Source organism: Aquila chrysaetos, chromosome 3, assembly GCF_900496995.4.
Source record: "Aquila chrysaetos chrysaetos chromosome 3, bAquChr1.4, whole genome shotgun sequence".
NCBI classification, from domain to species: Eukaryota; Metazoa; Chordata; class Aves; order Accipitriformes; family Accipitridae; genus Aquila; species Aquila chrysaetos.
In genome coordinates, this window is record NC_044006.1 from 57,404,126 (window position 1) to 57,416,405 (window position 12,280).

At 39.9% G+C, this 12,280-nt stretch overlaps 1 protein-coding gene across 1 annotated transcript in view; it reads left to right on the plus strand.

The window, feature by feature from the left end:
* The window catches only part of MALRD1 (MAM and LDL receptor class A domain containing 1), a 296,114-nt gene that overhangs the window by 122,246 nt on the left and 161,588 nt on the right, over window positions 1-12,280 (plus strand). The window contains exon 26 of the mRNA XM_041122748.1: window positions 6,194-6,491. Coding sequence (XP_040978682.1) covers window positions 6,194-6,491 — 298 coding nt within the window. The remainder of the gene's footprint in view (window positions 1-6,193; window positions 6,492-12,280) is intronic.

The following is a 12,280-nucleotide window of genomic DNA, read 5'->3' on the forward strand; positions in this document are numbered from 1 at the left end:
TTGCTGTTCAGATAGAGAAGCTAGTGGTAAAAGTACACCACGTAGATGCTCATGTACCCAAGAGTCGGGCCACTGAAGAACATCAAAACAACCAGCAGGCAGATCAGGCCGCCAAGACTGAAGTGTCTCAGGTGGACCTGGACTGGCAACGTAGGGGTGAGCTATTTATGGCTCAGTGGGCCCATGATACCTCGGGCCATCAGGAAGAGATGCAACATATAGATGGGCTCGCGATCGAGGGGTGGACTTAACCATGGACACTATCGCACAGGTTATCCATGAATGTGAAACATGTGCTGCAATTAAGCAAGCCAAGCGACTGAAACCCCTGTCGTATGGAGGGCGATGGCTGAAATATAAACAGTGGAAGGCCTGGCAGATTGACTATATCACACTCCCACGAACCCGCCAAGGCAAGTGCCATGTGCTTACAATGGTGGAAGCAACCACTGGATGGCTGGAAACATATCCTGTGTCCCACGCCACTGCTCAGAACACTATCCTGGGCCTTGAAGAGAAAGTCTTATGGCAACACGGTACCCCAGAAAGAATCGAGTCAGACAACGGGACTCACTTCCGAAACAACCTCATAGACACCTGGGCCAAAGAACATGGCATTGAGTGGGTATATCACATCCCTTATCACGCACCAGCCTCCGGAAAAATCGAACGATACAATGGACTGCTGAAAACTACATTGAGAGCAATGGGGGGTGGAACTTTCAAACATTGGGATACACATTTAACAAAAGCCACCTGGTTAGTTAATACTAGAGGATCCACCAATCGGGCGGGCCCCGCCCAACCAAGACTTCCACATACTGTAGAAGGGGATAAAGTTCCTGTAGTGCACATGAGGAGTATGTTAGGAAAGACAGTCTGGGTTAGTCCTCCCTCACGCAGAGACAAACCCATCCAAGGGGTGGTTTTTGCTCAGGGACCTGGGTACACCTGGTGGGTGATGCAGAAGGATGGGGAAGTTCGATGTGTACCTCAGGGAGATTTGATTTTGGGAGAGAATAGCCAGTGAACTAGGCTGTATGATATTTAACTGCTAAATAACCTGCCAATGTATGTCATTGTATGTATAGTGTCTATATGCCATATCAAGGGTATTACTGTAAGAATTACCCAAATGACTGAAGAATGGACTTTGAAACTGAGCCAAGAACAACAGTGATAGAACTTGAACTGGCGCCCAGCAATTTCCTCAAGATCAACATCTTCGACCTGCAGACCAAGGGTGTGGGTTGCATCAAATGTACCAGCCAGAAGTTCCAGAGACAGCATACAACAACCCAACACCTCACACCATCTCTCTTATCCTGAAGAAGTGTTACAACAGATGGAGCCTCAAAGTCATGGACTAAATAAAATTGATGGACACATTGGAGGGATAACCCATTGACTAAGGGAATACTATTTGTATGTGTGTGTGTGTGGGGGGGGGTCCATATACATATATATCTATATATAAGACAAGGAAAGTGGTAGTGGTTGATTGGAAAATGTAAGATCTGGGCATGATGTAAATGGTATAGAATAAGGGGTGGATAATGTCCTGGGTTCAGCTGGGATAGAGTTAATTTTTACAGGAACCTGGGAGGTGGGGGGGCATAGCCGGGGCAGCTGACCTGAACTAGCCAAGGAGCTATTCCATACCATGTGACATCATGCCCAGTATATACATGGGGAGTGGGCCGGGGGGAGGGCTCTCCTGCTCTCGACTTTCGGTGGGGGAAGTGGTGGAGCGTCGGGTCCCGGGTGGTGAGCAGTTGCACTGTGCATCACTCTTTTCTGTATACTCTTTCATTAGTACCGTCATTGTTGTTGTAACTTTTTTTGCGTTGTCCCAGTAAACTGCCCTTATCCCAACCCTCGAGGTTCCAGGTTTTTTTTTTTCTTTTCTCTCCTCCGTCTCCCCCCTATCCCACCGGAGGGGGCGGGAGGAGTGAGCGAGCGGCTGCGTGGTCCTTTGTTACCGGCTGGGCTGAAACCACGACACTTGGCAACAGGAATGTTTGTTGGCTATCTAACTTTACCCAGTTAAATAAGTTCAAGAGCTCTCTAATGATCTGACCATAAATTAACCACTTTGCTCTCCAGCATTTGGAGCACCTCCAGTACTGATGCCACACTTGGAATTCTTACTCCATCAGTTTGTTGCAGATACTGGTCCAGTAACTTGTCTGACAGATTATGTCAGTGTCTTTATATTTATGGAAGATGTAAAACTTTATTGAGTTTCTGCCTGCAAAATAGGGTATATAGTAATTTTACATTAGGTTTTTGTCCTCACTGGTCTCATTTTGCAAGTTCACCTTTACACATACATCTGTCTAATAACTCACTCTCTCAAGACGATAATCTTGGTGAAGAGGAGTCATTTATTAAAAAGCCTTTGAATTGAACTGATTGTGTGATCACCACACTCTGGTCATCAAATGAAGGTTGTCTTAAACTGAAATAGTACTAAACAGTTTTACTGTATATGCAGATGACACCTCTGTTCAGAATGTCCAGTCATTTGCCTCTAGTTCCATTTATCTCATACTCACTACTCATAAGGAAAATCAAAACCTATAAAGACTTTGTCTGAAACTTGGAAAGAGTTCTGCTTATGCTTGAGATTTCTAAGCAGTTCATTCAACTGAAATTCTTCTGGCTGTTTGAAAACTTCCAAACTTTTTATAGATAAGAAAATCAGGAAGTATTAAACATAAATGGCTGGATTTTATGATCCGAACAAAGCTTGACTAATTTCAATATGTCAGTAGCAAAACTTAATCTAGCCATTATAAAATATCTTCAAAATTTGAGCCATGTCTGATCTTTTCTAAGTTAATTTTCTCTATTGCCTAAAATATATATATATATATATATATATAAATAAATTCTGCTCACATGAGCTTGGAGACGTTTGCTTCTTTCTTTAGCATCATATTTGAAAACATCTTTTTCTCAACCTTATCTGGTTTTATGCTTTAAAAATAACTTTTCCAATATTTAACTTCTATCTATGAAGAGTAAAACATATGCAAAGAAATACAGAATAACTGAGAATGACAGGTTCACATCTGAATATTTATGACTTATCACACATTAAATGCAATGAAATGCTTGAAACATAACTATTGGAAACTATTGCTTTTGTCACGCTGAAAGTTATTTACAAAAAACACTGTGTCTATGCACCTTCTTCAGACAAAACTTCTACATCTATGATATGGCTTGAAACAGTCGGTCATATTTATGACATTTTATAGTGCTTTTTGAAGGTTCTGACCAGTTCTGAAACTTTCATTTAGGCAACTGACCAAGAGAAGCAAAACTTCTGGTAAAGGAAATTGTATGAATGAAAAAATTATTTCAAGACCCAGACCTTCACCTTAGCAGATCAGACAGTACCTTAAAGTATTTTTCTCCTTTCTATGAGTTATTAGAGAAGCAAATGCTGCATCATATATTACAACAGACTTAGTTTGGGATCTTAGGCCCGTTCAGATCAATGGAAAATATACATTTAGATCAGTGAGACAAGAGTTTTATGCAGAGAAAACAAATTACATCAGCAAGTATAAAGGGACGTACATGAAAAAAAAGCGGTTTGTTTGTATACAAAACTCTCACAAACCAAGCTGCATATTAAAAAGAATAGAAATCCAAAGGAAACTGTCTAAGTAGAGAGAGAGAGACCATGCTAAAAGAAATCTGGGAAAGAACAGGGAGAATTCTGCATGAAGGCATCAGTGATTAGTTATACTATCTGGAAAAGTCAACCCATAAGAAAACCAGAAAATCTATATATACTATTGTGGAATAATAAAGAAATTGTGTTGAAAATACTTTAAAAAAACCCTTAAACACCTTCTTTGGATTAGTATTCACTGCAGGATGTTGTGTAGAGATACCAACCTGAGAGCTGCTCCTTAGAACCAATGTTGAAGCAACATTGTTGCAGACTATGGTGCCAAAAGAGATGGTGGTGGAACAAAGTCTTAAATTTAGTTGTAATAAGTAACCAAAAACATATGGCTTACATTGTGATTCTGAGGGAATTTAAGAATGAAATCGAAGAATTTTAATAAAAAATATGAAAGATGTCACTAACATCAGCAATTCCTTTATGGTATGTATGGTAGAAGGGGGAGGGTGGGGGTGGCTGTTTGTTTGCTTTTCCAAGTATTGTATTTTCTGTATATTTTAGCACTGTGAACTTTCCAAATTTATTTCAGTATCAGAAAACTAGTTACAAACAGAACCAGTTGTTATAATTCTTTTAGTTTTCAAAAATCTGTGATAAATTCTTCAGGACAGACCTGAAAAGATTAAGTAGCCAAGTGACGAATGAAAAATCCAGAGAACCTTGGAGAACTAAGACCAGAGAGCTAGCCTATGTTCTGATGCAAAGCAAATTAAGTATTGGAATGAATAGTTCACATGCATTATAATTCAAGCCTGAGTAATGTGGGGTCTCAGCCCTGAAGGGACTTGGATACATGCTTAAAGTTAAATTTGTGCATAGCTGTTATCAAGATGACTTTTCTACTATATGATATATCTAGAAATGATGTAATGGAACAGAAGACCAGTATGTTGACTCCAATATATAAAATTATTCAGTGTAATTGAGATAAGCGTATTGCAAGTAAGTGTGAAGTCCAGAAAATAATTTTGGGGCCTGGGGAGAGTGGGATATGAATTCAATGATCATAAAACAAAGGCAAACATACAAAATACAGTCTGGTAGTTTTGCAAAGAACTGTAGCTAATCAGGAGCAGTGTGGTGGGCAGTTCTATGAAAATATCTGATCAGAACTTAATGACAGAAAATCAAACAAAATTCAGCAGTAGTAAAAGGAAATACGAAAATCATTGTATAGTTTAAAGATATACACAATATTTGAATAGACAAACCTCATTTAAAGAAGGATTTTAAGAGAAACAGAGTAGTTGCAGGACAGGAAATGGGCAGGTGAATAGAAATATTTCCCTACAAGAAAACTGACTTATAAAAGTTATATTTAACTACTTCATTGCACAGGAAACATTTTGAAAGTGAATGCAATTAAACTTTTAAAAAAATTATAACACAAAGCCCTTGGTGGTTTTGCCAATCAATAATCAGAGAAAATCAATTAAATAGAAATGTGGGTTTTTTTGTAAAAAAATAGTATATTTATGCAAGGCAATAGGCTGCAGGAGCCTATGAATTCCTATAGCACCAGGTAACACAAAGGGACGTGACTTTACATTTACATGGGTATCATAATATTCTCTATTACATTTTTATAGCCATAATAAATAAGATAGAGTTTTCATTCTTTAGAGCTTGTGCTATGCATTAAACTAGGACGAAATTTGAGCTATAGACATGTTCTTGCATATGATGGCATGAATTACTTTCTTTCAGGTTCCTGCATCATTCTTGGAGACATTCTGATCTTTGTCAGAAACAAGATATTGAACTAGATTAAGTATTAATTTGATCAAATACAAGTATTCCTTTGTTGGTCTTGAACTGAAAATAACTGAGAGACCAGTTAATGGTGATGACTCTTCATGGTGATTTTTTTGTGTGTGTGGTTTTGGTTTTTTTTTATGTTCTGCATGTACTTGATCTTACTTTTTTACTTCGTAACTTGTTTCCCCCATTTTTACTAAAAAAAAAAAAATAATAAATCAGAGTTTTCTAATCCAAGGACCTCTTATGTTTTATTTTAGCTATTGTTTTACATTTCTGCAGTCCAGGTAGAAGTTTTGCTCCCATATTAGAGAAGACTATTTTCTAATTACACACTCTATAATCTAGCACAAACACATTTATAACCAGAAAAGTGTTCAGTAAACTGAAGTTACTTCCCATTGTAAATGACACTGCTCCATTCCTCTGTTTCCTTATCAAGCATTTCATTCTTTTACATCTACGTGCAAGAGTTACTCAAAGGGATGTAAGATCACCTCTCACAGTATTTTAATGCTGGATTCAAAGTTTGGCTTATGGAATAATTAAAAAATTTTCACTATTAAGTCTTCTTGTGTGCATTTTAATTCAATTGTTTTTCAATCAGTAAAATTAAGGGCTCTTCTGAATGCTACTAATGATGCTCAATTTAATAATTAGGGTAAATACAATAGCAGAATGTGTCTGAAGTCACCTATTGTATACTTGATGCTCTGTCCTTGCTTACAGATACTTTTCTATTACCATATGTATGGAGCTCACATTGGATCATTGATTGTCTACCAGAGGACTACAGCGAAACATGAAAAAGTTCTCCTTAATCTTACTGGAAACCAGGGAAATTTCTGGCAGCGCAAGGCACTGATCCTGGCTGGAGATGGAGATGAAGATTTCCAAGTTGTCTTTGAAGGGATAGCTGGAAAAGGTCCCAAAGATGGCATAGCACTCGATGACCTCACGTTTTCCAGAGAGTGCTTACCATCCCAGGAGTTTTTACCAGCGGAACCCACAGCACTGCCTCCAACAGGTACGTTCCTGCTATGGACAAACAGTCTATGTAGGTCTGGAAAGAATGAAGAGCAGCATTACTTTCATTTCTTTGTCTCTCCTTCTGAAGAGAAATACAGTACATAACTTGTTAAAGGCATATTGAAACTAACATGCTTTTAAGTAGCTATTTGAAATTGTAATACAGTTATTTTATGAAATAATTGTTTGAGTACTGAGTCAACACTTGTGAATCTGCAAGACTTATCGTCCAGCCATGAATATTTAGACAATATCCTGCTTAATTCAGTGGGATTTATTTATCAATAATTGTAAAATGTAGTTGTTGTAAAATAAAGAGCTAAGGGTGGGACAGGACCAATATGGATATATTGCAATAAGGCCAGCAAGCTTTAATGCTTTTTGGTTAGTGGGAATTCCTACTGATACTGTTCAGGCTCCATATCCATCTTCTTCCTGTGTGGTGTTGTGCCAGCATTGGTGCAATTATTTGCACCATCCTCACTTACTGCACAAGGGAAATAAGACTTAGAAAAAATTTACCGAAAATAATAAAGTTCTGATGGGGATGGATCCAAATAACCCCAAGGTAAGAGCTGCTCCTGAAAGCACTGATGTTGTTCATTGCTTGGACACAAATGATGAAGGAGAAACTCCTTCTGACAGCACAGAACAAATCTCTTTCCTCCTTCCACATTTATCACTGGAGCTACTGAAATGTAAACCCCCAAAGTGGAATTTAGGAGATGCATTTTTTTCCTGGGCCTACTACAAATTTCCTGCATGGCTGTGGCAAGTCATTTCATCTCACTTCTCTGTTTTCTGATCAATAAAACAAAGTTAATATTTCCCAATGTCAAGGACTACGGGGAGAATAGATCATTAATTTACGGAGGCTGCTCTGCTTTGTTACTGCTGCTAATGAGTAGCCTTCCCCTTTAGGATATCATTAAGCACTGCTCAGGCACTGGGAAATAACACTGATGTGACTACATCAAACCCAAGAAATTACACTGTATTTTGTGCACAAGATAAGCAGGAAAGGCATCGGCAATATTTTCCAGATATATCTCTGATAAGTTGCCAGTTACAGTAGGTAGCATTGGCTTCCTACTTCTGTCAAAACAGTCAGGGAAATTTATTGCAAATGAGATTGGTATTTTAAAGTTCAGCTTTATATGAATGTTACCCCAAGAGGAACACTAGGTGAGATTTCTGATTCTTTATTTTTTATGTTTTCAGACTCTATCCTCTTAATGGTAGATGCAAGTCCCTGTGGCAATGTTAGAAACTTTAAAAGCTTTGGTTTTGATAGTAAAGGATGTCCCAAAACACTTTTATGATGTATATAATAAAAAAGCTACTATAATCTCAGGAAAAAGCCGCCAGAGACTGATTTCTTGGTGTAGCTCATCTAAGATGTACTTTGCGAACTTTGTAGATTCACAACACTTTGAGATAATGGTCTAAATTCATCTTTATAGTGAACCATCTTTTCTATATCAACAGTTTTCACTTGTCCCGGATAAGACTTTACATTAGCCACTGAGGGTTCCAACTTACAGCTACTATTTAGCAGTGATAACTGTTTGGATCATTGCTTGAAATGTGGGCTTAGAAACCTGAGTATGAAATCTACTTCTGTCTACAGAAATGTTCTGAACAGTGGCAAAATGCATGCTGGAGGCTGTGGAAAGTTCTCTGTGATGTAACTTTATAAACTAGAGCCAGGTAGAATGACTGTGATGATCAGCTGCAAATATCTGGACTCCTAGACTTCTCTGCTTATATGCAGAGGCAAAGGAGAGTTTAACCAAAACTGAAACACTTGTATCCATTGCTCAAATTTTTTAAAGTTTCTGAGGATGAAGAACATCATGTAGCAGAGATTTTTTCCTTTCTTGTCTCCAGCTGGAGAGAATATTTGCTAAGAAAGTTGAAATGTTTTCTCTCTGAGAGAGATTTGTAGCTTTTGACGTCTATTCTCATAACATGACAACGCAGAATTCATACCGATGCATATTTTTCTATCAGGTTAATATGCTTCCTCTACTATATTTGGACATTTGTTTCCTTTTCTCAGGACTTTCAGGGAATGTTTCCTTCATTTTAGGTACTCAAAATAACACAGTGAATAGTAACTGTCATGTTTTCCTCCCCTTCTCTTCTCAGAAATGAAGTTTGATTATTCAGTGTTTTTTCTCACAGTTTGAACAGCTTACTTTGTAGATATTGTGACATACCAATCTACAATTGGTATTCTGCAAACTGAACAAACCGCATTAAAAAAAAATCTGATACAATTCCTTTTTAATATCTCTTTTTTTTTTAAAATCAGAATTCATTGTAATGCATACAGCAAGGAAGATTCTTCTGAGTCTTACGAACAATATCACTGTGCAACACAAGTATGCTACGGTGGTCTGTGCTTGTTATTTCTGCACATAGAGTGTTGTGGCAATGGATATAGTGTAAGGACTAAATAGAATAGAGTTATTAAATGTTCCTATCTGTGACAGAGACTCTCACTGTTCAGAAGAATTGTTCCCTGACTCTATGTAAACTATCTGAAGTTCTAAACATTAAAAAACCATACATTCCAGGGGGGGTGTTTTTCTTCCAGACAAACACGCACTAATACTTAAAGGCTGAAAGCAAGCACTGGACAACTAGAAAAAAATCATTTTGAAAGTTAGCATTGTCAGTTTCTGTAGAGTGACAGCATGCTGTAGACTGTTCCCATGATGCTGCTTAGCAACAACGATGCTGAAGTGGAAAGCCACTGAAAGCCACTTAAAATGCTATGCCTGAGAAACCATAAACATTATTTTAGGCTGGTGCTTATCAATTCTTCACTTTATGAATAGTGATATACGGGGGAATATCAGGTTTTGCTAATGTCCTACAACAGTACTGTGTGTAGGAACATACAAAGACAGTTTTGTTCTAACAGTGCTATTTCTGCCTGTTGCTGTGTCTTTGCAGTGTGGCCAGATTCTCAAGTTAGACTCTGCCCCGTGTAAGGGGCTGCCTGTATCCATATCAGCCCAGGAAAAGTTGTAATTCCAGCCTTGTTTCTCTATTGGGTTTGCGTGGCAAGTTTTTTGGGGGGGGGGGGGGGGTGGCGCGCTATAGGGGTGGCTTCTGTAAGAAGCTGCAAGAAGATTCCCTGTGTTAGACAGAGACAGTGTCAGCCACCTCCAAGACAGACCCATCGCTGGCCAAGGCCGAGCCCATCAGAGATGGTGGTAGTGCCTCCTCTGGGATAACGTATTTAAGAAGGGGAAAAAAACCCTGCACAATAGAGACTGCAGCCAGAGAGAGGAGTGAGAACATGTAAGAGAACCAACCCTGCAGACCCCAAGGTCAGTGAAGGAGGGGGAGGAGATGCTCCAGGCGCCGGAGCAGAGATTCCCCTGCAGCCCGTGGTGGGGAAGACCATGGTGAGGCAGGCTGTCCCCCTGCAGCCCATGGAGGTCCACGGTACAGCAGATGTCCACCTGCAGCCCAGGGAGGACCCCATGCCAGAGCAGGTGGGTGCCTGAAGGAGGCTGTGACCCTGTGGGAAGCCTGTGCTGGAGCAGGATCCTGGCAGGACCTGCAGCCCCATGGAGAGAGGAGCCCATGGTGGAGCAGGTTTTCTGGCAGGACTTGTGACCCCGCAGGGGACCCACGCTGGAGAAGTCTGTTCCTGAAGGACTGCACCCCGTGGAAGGGACCCATGCTGGAGCAGTTCATGGAGAACTGCAGCCCATGGGAAGGACTCACATTGGAGAAGTTTGTGGAGGACTGTCTCCTGTGGGAGGGACCCCACGCTGGAGCAGGGGAAGAGTGTGATGAGTCCTGCCCCTGAGGAGGAAGGAGCGGCAGAAATAACGTGTGATGAACTGACCGTAAACCCCATTCCCCGTCCACCTGTGCTGCTTGAGGGGAGGAGGTAGAGAATTTGGGAGTGAAGCTGTGCCCAGGAAGAAGTGAGGGGTGGGGGGAAGGTGTTTTAAGATTTGATTTTATTTCTTATTACCCTGCTCTGGTTTGATTGGTAGTAAATTAAACTAATTTCCCCAAGTCAGGTCTGTTTTGCCCCTGAGAGTAACTGGTGAGTGTTCTCTCCCTGTCCTTATCTCGACCCATAAGCCTTTCATTATATTTTCTCTCCCTTGTCCAGCTGAGGAGGGGGAGTGATAGAGCAGCTTTGGTGGGCACCTGGCATCCAGCCAGGGTCAACCCACCACAGTTTCCTCTAAAATAACTTAGACCTTCCTATGGACTTGGCAAGCTGGCACAATTGCGTAGGTCAGGTGGCATATTTTCCCCATACTTAACCACTCTATCTCTCCATTGCATTTCAAAAATGCAGTGACAGCTATTTTCTATGTGCTTTTCCCGATAGAAAGGAGTTTATAGTTTTCAAAGTCATGGCCTTTCCAGGAGGCATTCACATGGTCGTCTTCTTCATGCAGCAACCATAATTTCAAAGGGAGTTATACAATCCTCACAAGAATGTTCATAGATTAAGATACTGACTATGCCCACAAATGTGAGACCATTGGCATGAGTCATATTTTATAGTTATATTTTTTACAAAAGAGATATCATGGATTTGACAACAACTCCCATGATCAAATTTGCTTGTGGTCTCTCTCCTTTCCTTTCCTTCCCTTCTGAAGTGTTGTTACTGGCTATAAAAATGGCAGATCCCTCCATCAGAGTCTCTGTACTACTTATCTGGGAATTCAACAGCTGCCAAGGGCTGCCTCATCAGATTAGCAGGCTACAATGGAGAAAAGTTATTCCCAAAGACAAGAGAACTGGTGGCTGTTGATTTCAGTTTTGCAGAGAAGACAGTTGTTATTTCCAACAAATTAAAAGAGATTCACTGAAGTGTTACATGTTTCTTTAAGAATATAGGAATATTCACAGATCACATCAAGGTCCATTTCACTTGATATCCTGTCTCCAATGCTGTCAATGAGATGCTGAGCAAGAACCAAAAAAGGACAGGCATATATGTTGCTTCCTTCTAATATTTCCTTTTTAGGAGACCTTATGAACCAAATGTGGTTTTGCATATGTAGTAAACCTTAATGTATTTGCCTTCTCTATGGAGTCCAGTTTCCCTGGGAACACATTCAAAAGTTTAGCCTCCTCCTCTTTTTTGGCAACAAGTTGTGCAGGTCTGCTACTTGCTGAGAAAGTGACTCTGTTTCCACCCTGTCTCCTATTTGATAATATCTTTTACTGAAAATGGTGGTGAACAACAGACAAACCCACCTACTCCATATTGGTCTCTATGCAGTCGTCCTTAAGCAACATTACACACCGAAGGAGTTCCAACCTATTTCTTACATGGAAACTATTCCATATGTTTTCCTTTCTGACTTTTTAAAAAATCTACTATAATCTTTTGAGATTATCAAAATCAGGTCTACGTAGAGTGTTTAGGAAATAAGTGAACAGTGGAATGATACTGTAGCAAAATGTTTATTTTTCTCTTTGCTGTCTTCCCTGATAAATCCGGAAGCCTTATTTGCTTTGTCCTCTTTGAACATTGGGCTGATGTGTTCCTGGAGCTATCTTCAGTACTCTGCTGTGTCACTCTTTAGTAATGGCAGTGACTGGAACTCATCATCCATTTGTGAAGAGGATTGTGGTGTTCTGTGTAACTCAATTAACATTGCATTTCATTGCCAGTCAATCAGGATGCAATTCGTTTGCTCAACTGTGTCTGTTTAGCTCCATTGTAGTTGTATAAGATACCTGACACACCTGCTTGGGGCTGGCAGCTGTGTTACAGGGATTATAGGA